The 15,444-nt window shown below is 39.2% G+C and overlaps 1 protein-coding gene across 6 annotated transcripts in view; it reads left to right on the top strand.

Annotated features, from left to right (window-relative positions):
• The window catches only part of SNX13 (sorting nexin 13), a 115,466-nt gene that overhangs the window by 7,663 nt on the left and 92,359 nt on the right, over positions 1–15,444 (top strand). For 4 of the 6 annotated variants that reach the window (XM_070726519.1, XM_070726516.1, XM_070726518.1 and 1 more), the window contains exons 1-2: positions 8,343–8,514; positions 14,294–14,406. In XM_070726519.1, coding sequence (XP_070582620.1) covers positions 8,497–8,514; positions 14,294–14,406 — 131 coding nt within the window. In that variant the 5' untranslated portion in view covers positions 8,343–8,496. Of the gene's footprint in view, positions 1–8,342; positions 8,515–14,293; positions 14,407–15,444 lie in introns of those variants that run through there. The other 2 variants (XM_070726517.1, XM_070726515.1) reach the window with 1 other exon arrangement.

Below are 15,444 nucleotides of genomic sequence, written 5' to 3'. Positions count from 1 at the left end.
TGCTCCAGAAGGTACGATTCTTCTTTTTGTACCACGGAAGAAAGTGGTCAGTCAGAAACTCTTATCTATTTTGCCGAGGTCATTTTCACACCTCCAGGAACCTTAAAGGGGCCTTCCAGCTCTCTCTCTCCATGATTCCGGCCCAAAACATGATTCCACCACCTCCTTGCTGAAGTCGTAGCCTTGTTGGGACATGGTGGCCATCCACCAACCAACCACTACTCCATCCATCTGGACCATCCAGGGTTGCACAACACTCATCAGTAAACAAGGCTGTTTGAAAATTAGTCTGGGCCCACTGCAACTGTTTCTGCTTGTGAGCACTGGTAATTGGTGGCCGAATAGTAGGCTTATGCACCACAGCAAGTCTCTGAAGGATCCTACACCTTGAGGTTCGTGGGACTCCAGAGGCACCAGCAGCTTCAAATATCTGTTTGCTGGTTTGTAATGACATTTTAGCAGCTGCTCTCTTAATACGATGAACTTGCCTGGAAGAAACCTTCCTCATTCTACCTTTATCTGCACAAACCTATCTGTACTCAGAATCAGCCACAAATCTCTTCACAGTACGATGATCACACTTAGGTTTTCATGAAATATCTAATGTTTTCATACCTTGTCCAAGGCATTGCACTGTTTGACGCTTTTCGGCAGCAGAGAGATCCTTTTTTCTTTCCCATGTTATTTGAAACCTATGGCTTGCTTAATAATGTGAAACATCCTTCTTAAGTAGTTTGCTTTTAATTGGGCTCACCTGGCAAACTAATTATCACAGATATCTGAGATTGATTTCCGCGTTCGGCTTCGGGAGACAGCTGGGAAGCGGCACGGCTGTTTTAAAAGGTGACAGCCGGGCTGGGGGGCTTCCCAGCAACCTCCCGAACCGAACCCGGGGTTCAGAAAATTTTTGCCTCTTCTTACGAACTTTGTTCGAGTTACGAACCGGCGTTCGGGAGGCTTCTGGGAAGCCCCGCCGCCCGGCTGTCACCTTTTAAAACAGCCGCGCGGCTTCCCAGCAGTCTCCGAACGCCGGTTCGTAACTCGAAAAAAGTTCGTAAGAAGAGGCAAAAATTTTCTGAACCCCGGGTTCGTATCACGAGTTGTTCGTAAGACGAGGGGTTCGTATCTTGAGGTACCACTGTATATTGAAAATTAAATGTTTCAAATATGCTGTACTCTTTATTGCAAAAATATCTGTAACATCTTTTGTTTTAATACAGTGGTACCCCGGTTAACGAATGCCTTGGTTAGTATACTTTTCGGATAACAACCAAAAATTTTGGCAAAAATTTGCTTCAGATACCGAACAAAAATGTGGATACTGAACAGAAATTTTTTGTTATTATTCGAAATGTTACACTCATTGTCCCTCACTCCCGCCCCCTCTCCTTACCTCTTACCCCTTACCCCCCCCTTGTCCCTCAGTCCCCCCTCCTTACCTCTTTCCTCTCTGCCTTCATCCCCTTGCCAGGGGAGCAGCAAAGTGTCATTTCGGCTATGATGAGGCAGACGCTGAGTTTGCTGGTCCCGGCGGTGGCTTCTCCTTGAGGACACTGGCTGCGGCGGTGGCTTCTTTTCAGGGACAGCGACGGCGGGGTCCTGGACATGGATGTGATGTTCCTGGCACTGTTGTTCCTTGAAAGGAAGCTGCTAGAGCCGGCGCCACCACCAGCTGGTGGCGGTGGCTCCAGGAGCTTCCTTTCGAGGAAAAGCAGCGCCAAGAACATTGCGTCCATGCCCAGGCCCCGCCACCGCCGCTGTGCCCGAAAAGAAGATGCCACCATAGCCGCAGCCAGTGTCCTCAAAGAGAAGCCGCCGCCGGACCAACAAACTCAGCGCCTGCCTCGTCATAGCCGAAGCAATGCTTTGCTGCTCCCCTGGCAAGGGGACGAAGGCAGAGAGGAAAGAGGTAAGGAGAGGGGGGGAGTGAGGGACAATGAGGGAGGGCAGAAAAAAATCCTCAATTTTTAATTTTCCCCATAAGAAAGAAAGGCTGGGAACCAATTAAATCCATTTCCATTATTTCCTATGGGGAAAATTGTTTCAGATAACGACCATTTCGGTTAACAACCAACCTTCCAAGAACGGATTGAAGTTGTTAACCGAGGTACCACTGTATTGCAAATTCACAGATACTTTCCATTATGTGGAGGAAAACAATTGAGTAAGAAACTAAACATATAACTCTTATTTCAAATTATACTTAGTCACTATTATATAGATTACTTAAAATGAAGTAATTATTATGTTAAATCAACTGGAATTCAAAGAATGTAAACATTTTATATAATTACAGCATATGAAGTTAACCAGTAATTAAATCAAGATGTGTTTTTAAAAATAGATAAGTTAAACTAGTATAGGTTGGAAATTGCTCTATGGCAAATTTTGTGCAAAAATGTGAAAACTTAAGTTTAATACATTTATTAAATAGCTCTTAAAGGGCTTTGTACATCACTAGCACAAGGAATATTGATTTTAATGTAGTGTTTTTATTATTCCTGGTTTTAGCATATTAATTGGCACTATATTTCAGCAAGCTCAACAAAAGATGTAAATAATTATTAGTTTCAAACTGCACCACCGAGGGAGATTAGATACAAATTTCAGAAAGCTGCTGAAAGAGATATCTTTGCATGTAGAGTGATAGTTCATAAATAAAATATTAGATCTGGTATGCCATTTCACCTGTTGAGAGCAAGATAATGGAGCATCTACTATATTCTTATTTCAAGTCAGACACATCACGTCTTAAAGAGTTATTAGCTCAATGTATGGTTAATGTGGAGGAATTTTCAAGTTAGTATACTTCTCTAATTATTAATAATATCCCAAACTTTGAACATTGTCTGTAAATTAAGTATGGATGTCTCTAGGACCAGTATTGGCCCTTATCCATATTTGGAGAAAGTTTCTAATTGTGGTTATTCTTTATTCAAATTTGCATTTCATAAGTTCAGTCAGAACCTGACAAAAAATAACAGAGCCAAGACTCTATGACAAAAGCCTATTGACATCTTCTCTAGCACCTTTGATTGAATGTCATGTTATATCTTTCAGGAACTGAAGCAGTGAGTAGTGTTTTTCCTGTACAAATAATCCTTGAACTATGACTACATAGTAAAGTAAAGCTTCCCCTTGCATAATATGTGCCAGTTGTTCCTGACTCTGGGGGGTGGTGCTCATCTCCATTTCAAGTCAAAGAGCCAATGCTGTCCGAAGTTATTTATGTGGTCATGTAGCCGGCATTACTAAATGCCAAAAGCGCACAGAATGCTGTTATCTTCCCACCAAAGGTGGTCATATTTTTCTACTTGTTTTTTTTACATGCTTTCGAATTGCTATGTTAACAGAAGCGAGGGGCTTTCGGAGCTCACTCCAGCCCCATGCTGATCTGCCGCTGCTAATTAAATGCTTCCTTCAGCTTAGCCTTGGGACAGCAGAATTACAGGGTGCAGCTGGTGGGGAAATTCTTCCTGCACCAAAAGACTTTCCTCAGAATTTATTTTGGCGACCAGACTGGGCTGCTTAATTCTGAGCCGGTTCTTGCCTGGGTGCCTGGCTGTTTCATAGCCCTCGACATGTAACTTTGGAGTGTAAGGTTTTCCTATCCCAGGAGCACCAGGCTAGGATCACGGACCTAAATTCTTTGGTCCAGCGCCAACGAAGAGTCCCTCTATACCTGCTCTCTACACTCCTGGGAAAATACATTTTGGCTATCAATATTGTCCCATGGGCACGCCTGTACTCCAGGGAGTTGCAATGGTTCCTCTTGCCTTTCCAGAAGAAGGGCCGGGGTTCCTCCCTGACCAGGGTTTTCCTCCCCCAGGCAGTCTCTCTACTTTTATTGTCTCCGGCGACCCTGAGTCAGGGTTTCTGTTTCCTCGAACCGTCCTATCTGATCCTTACCACGGATGCCGCCTTTCGGGATGGGGAGCTCACATCCACTCCACAGTTGCTCAAAGACTTTGGTCAGAGCAAGAGGCTTCACTTCCCATCAACATCCTGGAGTTGCCTGCTATCTGCCTGGCATTCCAAGAGCTAAGCTCTTTTTGTGAGCCACCCCGAGTTTTCGGAGAGGGGCGGCATACAAATCTAATAAATCTTAAATCTTAAGCTGGCTGATGGTGGGGAAGCACATCTGGGTCCTCACCAACAATACCACAGCCAAGGCTCATATCAACAGGCAGGGTGGCACCTGCTCCCCTACACTCATGGAGGAAGCCAAGCTCCATTGCAACTGGGCGAAGCGTCATCTGCTTTCCATCTCAACGGAGTATATTGCAGGGGAGGACAACATCAAGGCAGACTATTTGAGTCATTCCACAATTGACAAGACAGAGTGGAGGTTGCACCCCAACATTTTTTGACAGATCTGCGAACAGTTTGGCCATCTCCAAGTAGATCTTTTTGCTACCAAACAGTACAGTCAATTATCCCATTTCTTTTCCCATTTCCACTGTCAGGAGGTGGAGGGCACAGATGCCGGGAGGGTGGGCTCCTGTATGCCCTCCCACTCTTTGCTCTAATTCCCAAGGTGGTCTGCAAGCTGATCAAACAGAGTATTGGCCCTGCAGACCCTGGTTTTTATCTCTCCCCCCCCTCTATGGTATCTTCCCACGTCAGCCAAGCCCCTCAGCCAGGGGTCAGTCTTCCATCCAGATCCCCAGTGGATGAAACTGACCACCTGGCACTTGAATGGATCACCCTGATCGACCACCAGGTACCTCCAGGTGCAATGGAACTGATCCTTGACAGCAGACGGCCCTCTACTCAGCGCATGTATGCATCTATTTGGTGCACTTTCCGTAAGTGGTGCAAGGGAGCTCGATATTCTCCTATGGACTTGATGGTGGATCAGTTGCTGGGATTTCTCAGAGTGGGGTTTGACAAGGGTTTGTCTCTGAACACTCTGAAACGCCAAATAACTGCCTTATCTTCAGTACTGGCTTGTGCAGAACTGTCTCCCTTGTCTCAACACCCTCTCATTAAAAGACTTCTACGTGGAATCTCCCTCCGCATTCCTCCAGTGGTGCTCCGCTTTCCAAAATGGGAGTTGACCAAGGTTTTGGACTCTCTAACTAAGGCTCCGTATGAGCCACTTAGGGACAGTTCCATCTGTCACCTTATCCAGAAGGTGGCGTTCCTGGTAGCTGTCACCTTAGCCAGGTGGATATCTGAGATTGCAGCCCTCTCGGCTTGCAAGGACCTTTGTCTCCTTTTCTCTGACAAGATGGTGCTTAGGTTCGATCCCACCTTTCTTCCCATGGTTAACTCTTGGTATCATAGGGACCAAGAACTCTCACTTCCCTCTTTTTATTCTCACCCAGATCACTCTCTGAAATGCAAGTTACATACCTTAGATGTGAGACGTGCGCTTTGCATCTACCTCAAGCAATCAGAGGGGTGGAGGAAGTCAGAAATGTTTCCTCAGCCACGGTAGGCAGGGTGGTTTAGAGCTGTCATTTCCAAGGCTTATGATTTGTCCTTGTCCCCTCATCCCTTGACATCACGGCACACTCCACCAGGAGCGCAGCAGTTTCTGCTGCCTGGTCTACCCAGGCCTCCCTGGGGGAGGTGTTCAGAGCTGCTACCTGGTCTTCACCGACCACTTTCATTCTCCATTACAAGATCGATACCTTTGCCTTCTCCGATGCTGCCTTTGGACAGAAGGTGCTTCACCAAATGCTCTCCTCAGCAACATCAGCCACCTAGGATTCCCCCCCAGCGGGACATAGGCTTTGGCAGATGCCACTTGGCTGCTATCTCCGCCCTCATTGGAGAATTAACCATTGTCACCTTACCTCAATGGTAATTCTCAGAAGGGCGGAGATAGCAGCCAGACTCTCCCCAGTTTTCTCCTTGTCTTGGCTCCTTCTGTTGGCTCCTGTTTTCCATTCCGAATTCCATGGGGTGTATGTGTAAATTTTTGTATCTCTATATATGTTCTTGGTTTTTTCTGTTCTCTGCCTGTCAATCTCTCCACGACTATTGACCACACTGTGAGCCTTCACCAAAAGCGGGATGATTGACAGCAAGGTTTCATTTATACCAGGGTTGCAATCCTGATTGGTTGACGGACGAGGTCAACCCACCTGGCTGCTATCTCCGTCCTTCTGAGAATTACCATTCAAATAGGGGGACAACAGTTAAAATCTCCAAAAGACTTTTCCCACTTCCATATTGGATTGCCTCTGGAAAAAAATAATATTTAAATTAATTGGGTGCTATTTAGACTCTCTAAACAAATCTCAACAATTTACAATATAACAAAAAGATAAAATAATTCAAATGCAAATAATCAAAACAAATAAAAAAGAATGAATGATAAACCCAACCTTCAACAGAATTCACAAAAGTTTTCAGCACAAGATCATGGGAAATAGTTAGGTCTTTTAGTCCTTCTGGAATGCCAGGACAGGTTAAAAGGAGAATTTAATTTGATGGTACAACAGAAGGCTTGTTTTCTTGGTCCCAAATGGTAATTAGTTTAATAGAAGAGAACTAAAACACAGCAACTTTGCTGGTTCTTATTGGCCAGGAGAGATCACAGGAGATAATCAGTCAAATAACAAAGTCCCATACATGTAGGTTAGAAGGCCTAACAAACATTTTGAATCACATCCGGAAACAGATTAGTAACCAGTTCAGTTTGTGAAGCAGAGTGTTTCAAGGGCACACCCAGCTAAAATTTTCAACTCAATTTAAATGGCAGCTTGAAGTAGGCTCATTGAAATAGTCAATCTTCAAGATCACTAAGGCATGAATGATTGTTTGAAGGACCTCTCAATCCAGGAAAAGTACAATTGGTGCATCAAATGAAACTCTGCAAAGGCTTTCTTGGTTAGAGATAACACTTGCTCCTCAAGCAAGAACTATTAAGTCCATGACTACCAGATTGTGCATTACCCTTTAACAGGGAACTGATTTCTCAAATGTGAAAATTGGAATCTACTCCTCATTCAGGCTGGCATAGACTTTAGACATGGGGACAGACTTTTGAAAGCCTACTTGGGATAAAAAAATATAATTGGATATTACCAGTATACTGATGTTGTACCCCAAATAGGTAGTTATACTCCCAATGCTCTTGTTATACCCCTCCATGCTAGGTGTAATCTCCCTATTTATTTTCAACTGCATTATTCGGCAAGCTTCAGCAAAACTTCAGTTCTTCATTTAACTTTTCCTAGTTGCTTAGGCTCCATTTTTAGAATGTCAAATGCTTTTTTTTAATAGATGTTTAGGATTTCTTCAAAGCAAAATCTGGCTTTCAGCGATGGAAGTACTTTTAGGCATTGTGTTTCAATGGTTTCAAAAAGAGCTTTTTAGTTAACAAAATAACTGCATCAGAATTACCCACTTAGATTTCTTTCTGTGTTAGCAAAGAATTTTTAAAACATATTTGAGCTAAGACAATGAATTTATTTCTAAAAAAAAATACAGTCACATGATACTTAAAGCTTCTTGCCAGCTAATTCTAAAACCTACTTATTAATTCACTTAATATTTTCTTGTTCCAGTATTTATTTTATCTTAAACCTTTATGCAACAGAATAAACTGGACATCTCAGTTTCACTAAGTGGAGTTATGCAACTTGGAGAAAAATATATCCCTTTTTTTCTCTATGTGAAACAATCACACAAGACCATGTGACAATCACATAAGACAATCACACAAGCAGTCATAAATTATTGCTACTCTGTAATTCTATTCTAATTATTTTATACTATTTTGATTCCAACCTTTGTAATAGTTCTGTATTTCAGATTTCTCTTAAACTGCTGATATAATGAGAAAGCCATACATCCTCTACACCAGTGATTTTCAACCTTTTTTGAGCCGCGGCACATTTTTTACATTTACAAAACCATGGGGCATTGAGTGGGGATGGGGGGGGCGGCTAAAAAGTGTGGACAAAAAAATTCTCTCTCTCTCTCTTCCTTTCGCTCTATTTCTCCCTCCCTCTCTCTTTCTCTTTTTTCTCTCTCTCCTTCCCTCTTTCTTTCCCTCTCCCTCCCTACCTCCCTCTATGTCTTTCTCTCTCCCACCTTCCCTCCCTCCCTCTTTCTCTCTTTCTTTCTTTCTCTTTCTCTCTTGTTCTCTTTCTTTCTCTCGTTCTTTCTTTTTCCCTCTCTTGCTTTCTCTCTCTCTTGCTTTATTTCTCTCTCTCTCTCTTTCTCTCTGTTTTCTTTCTCTCTCTCTTGCCTGCTTTCTCTCTCTCTCGCTCTTTTTCTTTCTTTCTCTCTCTCTCTTGCTTTCTCTCGTTTTCTTTCTCTCTGAGCTTCGCGGCACACCTGACCATGTCTCGCGGCACACTGGTTGAAAAACACTGCTCTACACCATGGTTGTCAAACTCGCAACATAAAGTTGCTGTCACGTGATGTTTGTGACATATTCCCCCTTTCTTTGAGCTGGGATGAGATCTGATCCGTGGACCGCCAGTTTGACACCCCTGCCTGTACACAAAGAAGTAGAAAGAAAGGAAAGTGGACATGAACTGCATACACAATGTAATCCTTGTACTGACTTATATGTTATATATTATCTGAATTTTGTCTTTTTAAAATATACCTTGGAAACTTTTGACTTAAAGGCAGCATGAAAATGTAAAGGATATCACATAAAACAGATTATAATATTATGCTCTGTATCTGTTCAAATCTGTCCATTCAAACTTTCAGTATTTTAAAGGTATAATTCTGATGCAGCTCTAAAAAAATTTTTTAAATATATAAGGTGTTAAAAGTTTTCAGGCAAAAAAGGTTGACGCCGAAAAGAAAATAAAGACAACCATCCAGGGCTGCTGCAGACTTTAGAATAGTTTTCCCCATACTGATTTATTCCAAACAAGTTAAGAGGGTTATGTCAATAAGACAATTCACAAGACAGTATAGTTCAAATATAGGCATGTTTCATGTCAACGTATACAAGGGATAAAGTATCTGAAAAAATTAGAACAAAGACAGAAATCCATCACTGGTAAACATTTAGAAATAGCAGAATTTATGATATACAGTGGTACCTCTACCTAAGAATGCCTCTACTTAGGAACTTTTCTAGATAAGAACCAGTATTCAAGATTTTTTTGCCTCTTCTCAAGAACCATTTTCTATTTACACACTTGAGCCTTCGAAACTGTAACTGGAAAAGGCAGGGAGAAGCCTCCGTGGGGCCTCTCTAGGAATCTCCTGGGAGGAAACAGGGCCTCCACCCTCCCTGTGGTTTCCCCAATCACATGCATTATTTGCTTTTACATTGATTCCTATGGGAAAAATTGCTTTTTCTTACAAACTTTTCTACTTAAGAACCTGGTCACGGAATGAATTAAGTTCGTAAGTAGAGGTACCACTGTAGATTTAGAATCAGGTTTATGTACTCTGTAAATTACAATACAGTAGTCCCTCGCTATACCGCGCTTCACCTACTGCGGCTTCACTTCATCGCGGGTTTCTGAGGAAGTCGATTGGCAGATTTAAACAGCCCGCCGAACTCGATCGGCAGGTTTTTTTAAAAAAAAAAAATCTAAAATTGTAAATACTGTATTTAAATACTGTATCTAAAATAAATACTGTGTGGGAAGGGTTTATAAACACTTAAAACAATGAAAACTTACCACACAATTACAATAATAAATACTTAAATAAGTACTATCAGTGGATAAATTCCCCATCGCGGATTTCACCTATCGCGGCCAGGTCTGGAACGTAACACCAGCGATAGGTGAGGGACTACTGTACTTTGCTTATTCTTGCAGGTTGTGAGAAAATATATTTTTCTTTATCTTCTTACCTTTTATATTCCACCTATAAAATACCACCTTTATATTCAGAATACCATCTTTATATTCCACCTACAAAAATTACGGTCCTACATAAATGAGTTAAAATAGCTGTTCATTTAGTGATAATTTGACATTCTAACACAGGGAAAAAAGTAACATACTTAAAACCATTGCAGCATCTCCGTGGTCATGTGATCAAAATTCAGATGCTTGGCAATTGACTCACATATATGATGGTTGCACTATCCCAAAGTCATAAATAAAATCAATGGGTATATCAAATTCACTTTACATCCTTGTTACTAATTTAACAATGGCAGTGATTCACTTAAGAAACAACTGTGGCAAGAAAGGTAATAAAATAGGTCAAAATTCACTTAACAAATGTGTAAATTGTGGACTCAATTGTGGTCATAAATTGAGATTACCTGTATGTAGTCCTGATGGTTAGAAACATCCTTTCTGGCATAACATTCATGATTTAAAAAAAAAGAAATTATACTTTACCCCTCCTGTTTCCTAAGAATGAATAGTTAAAGGAAATAATTCAAAGATGTCCCTGTGTATGAGCCTTTAGAGAGATATTTCCAGAGTATTTCATGGTTATATGATCAGAATTCGGATGTTTGGCAACTGATATATATTTTTGTGGCTGCAGTATCCCAGGGTCTCAAGCTCCCTTTTGCGACCTTGTGACAAGCAAAATCAATGAGGAAGTGAGATTCACGTAATAACAATTTTGTAACTGCTGCAGTGATTCGCTTAACAACTATGGTAAGAAAAACTGTAAAATGGGACAAAACTCATTTAGGAACTGTCTGTATTTCTTTGCAGAAATGAATTACCAGTTAAGAGAGTCTACATCTTCATGCTTATAGATCCCATAAGATTTTAGAGAATCCTTGTAGAATTTCTAGTTGATTTAATTGGAACCACTGAGAAACGTAGCCATTCTGTTGTGATCTTAGTAATTAGGTTATTTCATTTAATTGTTGCCTACTTAAACCACTCCTTATATTCTCCAGAGAACAAAGGCAATGAAGCAGGTGGAATTATGGTTGGGAAATAGGTTTTTTTTTGAGGGGGAGCACAGGCAGAATCTAATAGTAGATTTTGTATTTGAGATACTCACTGCTGGCGTATTGAAAAAATAATAAGTAGTGTAGTAGTATAAGTAGTGTTGACTCTATTAGGGATGCCCCAATGGGATGCTCTGAGACCCATTTTATTTTAAATAAATAAAATAAATACATATTATTCTGTCACAATTAAAACTTTGAGGCAGATTACTAGATAACATAACTAGTTTATTCAGTCAGAGGAAAAACTATTCAGTTAGTTATAATTATTCATTATATCTCTTGATATATGCACACAGAAGTAAAAACAGTATGGAGAAAAATATACATATATCTCCACATGTATTGGTATAGGTATGATTCTTGAGGACAGTAATATGTGTGAAGGGGTACTTGAACACATCCCCTCTTATAATCTATATGTACATTCTGTGCATTTGTTTTTATATTACTGTGTATTTTTTGTTTGTTTGTTTCATAAATTTTACATAGCCATCTAGTCACTTATAGCGACTCTAAAAACACTGCAGCTAGTGAGCCTTTCCTGATGACAATCCCATGCCTGGAAGATCAGTAACTTTTTAATTCAAGTTTCCGGTATCTTGGCATCTAATTGCAGGCATCTTCTCCTTGAAAACTTCATTCTTTATTTCTTTAATTGTGAGTCCAAACTTCCTTTAACATAATTATGAAATATTCAACCCATAAAGATAATAATTATGTGCCTCCAATTCAGAATACAGTGTTCCCTTGATTTTCGCGGGTTCGAACTTCGCGAATAGCCTATACCACGGTTTTTCAAAAAATATTAATTAAAAAATACTTAGCGATTTTTTTCCTATACCACGGTTTTTCCCACCCGATGACATCATATGTCATCACCAAACTAATAATTTTTGCAAATAAATAACAAAAAAAAATAATTATTGTTAATAAATAATTATGTTTATAAATACAGTATCAGGATCACTAAGTGTCATATTCAATGGTGAGTACCAGTAATAATGGTGAGTAAATGGTTGTTAAGGGAATGGGAAATGGTAATTTAGGAGTTTAAAGTGTTAAAGGAAGGCTTGTGATACTGTCCATAGCCAAAAATGGTGTATTTACTTCCGCATCTCTACTTCGTGGAAATTCGACTTTCGCGGGCGATCTTGGAACGCATCCCCCGCGGAAATCGAGGGAACACTGTATTAAGAATTCAATCCTATAGGTAGGCATCAGAAAAGCATCCAGCCAGTAAACTCTTACCTCCATCCAGTTACCTCAACTCTACCCTGAATTAAGGAACTATAGGGTTTAAAAAGAGATTTTTTAAACGATAACACTTATGTGCCTGCTGCAATTTAATATTTTGAAACCACTTTTCTGAATATTTTTCCTAATAGCAGACAATGTTGTATTTATAAGGAAAACTGAAATTTCTGAAATGCTTGCTTTGAGTTCCTATTTTGTTTGTAATATGCTTGTCTATGTAGAACTTCCTAGATTTGGCTCTGTCTGAGATAAGGCTTGATTACAACTTTGCCAATTGAAATGTCAGTTTAAATAAATTTTGAGAACTATTAATTCTGACAGGCAGGAGTTTTCATTCAAAGAAGAAAAATGGGTAACCCGGCAGATTGTGTACTCATGTTAGACTTGGATGTAACTTGAGAAGTGTAAATTTCAATTTACAAGGAGATAAACCCAGCACTTCTCATCACTATATTGTTTATTAATTACATCTCACAGGAGGGCCTTTGAATTTGCATACCTGCATGCTCTCCCCCAATAGTACTGTTGGGTAAAAACAATGGTATCCTTTCCTAAGAGTATTCATGTATTTCAAACTTACAATAGATATAAAATACTCTATTATCAGTTTTGATAACAGTTTTGGAGAGCAGAGTTAATTTTCTCCTATTAAAACGATCCAAATAGTTATAAAATGCCAGATGTTCTCTATATAGTAAAGAACTAAAAGTCTCCAATGTTGACCAACTTTTGTAACATTGTTATATCAATTAAAAGTTTTTATGCAGACATGTTTTTGTTTGTTTTATTTTTAAATTAGATAAACTGTAATTTATTTTTAACTTATATATGTTTTGACTATTTCTTAAACTACAAGTTAATAACCATTAGGATTAGGCAAGGAATATTGGCTGATGGGGACCAGAAGACATGTTTTTTTCTGCCATAGTACCTACCTCTGAAACATCCTTCTTCCAATTAGGATGGCTCTGCCTCTGTTGGCCAATTCAGAAGGCCTTGAAGACCTGGCAGTGTACCAGTCCTGGGAACCTGAGGGTGTAGAGGGTCAGATTTCCTTCTGTAGTTAGGTAGGTAGGTAGGTAGGTAGTTATATTTGTATGCTGCCCAACTCCCTTTAGGACTCTGGACGGCTCACAACAAAAAAGTTACATTGACACTGACAAATTATAATATTTTTGCCTATTATTTTATTTAATATGTTTCTTGTATTGTGTTTTATCCATTTTAATTGTTTTTATGAATCAGAATCACTGATTTGAAATGGTAAGCATATGAATTGAATAAACAAATAAATAAATAATTCATGGCTGTTGTGGAAATTTAGTAGTTAGGCTTCATGTCAGTGTAATGCTGTCTACTTTCCAAACTATTTAGACTAATATCTAATGCATGCCATCATTCACTGTCTTTCCTTTTTTGTTTGTTGTGAAACTTGCTATATTATATAAGCCTCTACAAACATTTTTTTTCTTCCTGCTTTTCATCTCATCTCTAGTTTCTAAACTGATTGTGATGGCTACAACTTCGAAAACCTGTCCCTAAAACTCTTTTTTCAGTGTTTTATAACTTTTAACAGTTCCAAAAGAAATGGTTATCAAGCAAGGATTAACTACATAAGAAAATTGAAATTCATCTTTGATTGAAGCATTTGTATTTTAAAGTATGTGAGAATTTTATTTGGTAAAAAAAATAAGAAAACAAGGAGTTTTGGAAAAATCCGACATTTTGAAGGATAAATATTCATTTTTGATATTTATTAGGTTGACAATATTTTTCTTCATGCATTACTTTCATCCCGGTGAAAGTCTACTTAATTTTTACCTCTAATTATCTTCCATAAAAAGGCAAAAAAAATTCTGACAATAAGGGTTTCTGAAATAAATTTTGATATAAAGATTTTATTTGATATTCCATAAGGGCAGGGGTGGGCTGCTGCCTGGACCGGGGGGGGGGATGACACAGTGGGGTAGCAAAAATGGAGCTATGCCCCAGAGTACCCAATTTGCACTGAAAGATTTTGAAAGAAAATGCAGGGCATCCTGCATAAGCCACGCCCACCGTGTGATAGTAAAAAAATTGGTAGCCCTTCACTGCATAAGAGGTATGTCTAAATTTTAGTAAAAAGTTTATACTTAAATGTAAACGTAAACCTAGTTTCTCATTTTATTCCAGACCAATCTTTCCATATGGGGATGGGGAAGCCTTGCTGTTCTGCTTTTTCTAATTACATTTGGACCATTTGCTATATTTTACTTTGCATTTTATATCCTCTGCTCTGTGGGTGGGTAAGTATATCATTTGATTTGTTGATCAGGGTAAACAAATGTTAAAATTAAGATTGACACTAATTATTGTTATCATCTCTATTACTGTCATTCCTCTATTAAATTGACATGTCATCTAACTTCCAACAACTCTGGAAAATTATAAATAAAAACACTGAAAAAATACAATAATGGACAAAAATTTAAGAATAAATCAAAATATAAGATTGTTTGAGATTTTAATTAATGACCAACAACTTGAATTACACCTGAAGCAAGCTGGTAACCACTGAAGCTTCTGAAGCTCTGATGGTTACAGGGACATACCGGTAATTGCTTTCTGGATGAGCTGAAGCTTGTGATCTTCAAGGTCTTCCCCTTGTAAATCAAGTAATCAGATAGCTAGGGCTTGAGAGTCTGTCTGAAGGGAATTATTATTATTATTATTATTATTATTATTATTATTTATTGGATTTGTATGCCGCCCCTCTCCATAGACTTGGATGAAACATCAGATGAAGATCTGTAAAGGTTAACTTGTCTATATGATACGATATCAGCATTGTTATACACTGTATTTTATATATTTTATATAATTTATTGTATATGCATCAGCACATTTTATGTATAATGCATATTGTAGATCAAGTTATACAATATTACTGTGGTTTTTTTGAATCCCAAAATAAGCAGCAGGTCTTATTTTTTTAGGGGTGTCTGACTCACTTACCTTAGGACCACCGCAGCCTGATCTCCTGTGCCCGACACCTGTTGCATTGCTACCTGACTTCACATAACCCGTGCAAGTTGTCTCCATGCTGTAAAGCTGACTTCCAAGCTGTTTTTCAGCTGATTAAAACAGTTTTAATTTCTCAACAATATTTTTTGGTTGGGAGGTAAATAATGTTTTAAAAAGCTACCATCAGCTGTCCTTTTCCTTTTGGATAAACTCCTCTGAGTGCACTCCAACCATTTCTACTTGACTGCCTCCTGAGAAGGCATAAAAGAATGTGAGCCAACTATGCTTATGCTTTGCTGCTACTTGCAGCAGGAGGCTGC

This window comes from Erythrolamprus reginae, chromosome Z, assembly GCF_031021105.1.
Source record: "Erythrolamprus reginae isolate rEryReg1 chromosome Z, rEryReg1.hap1, whole genome shotgun sequence".
Taxonomy (NCBI): domain Eukaryota; kingdom Metazoa; phylum Chordata; class Lepidosauria; order Squamata; family Dipsadidae; genus Erythrolamprus; species Erythrolamprus reginae.
This window is presented reverse-complemented; position numbering and strand designations above follow the sequence as displayed.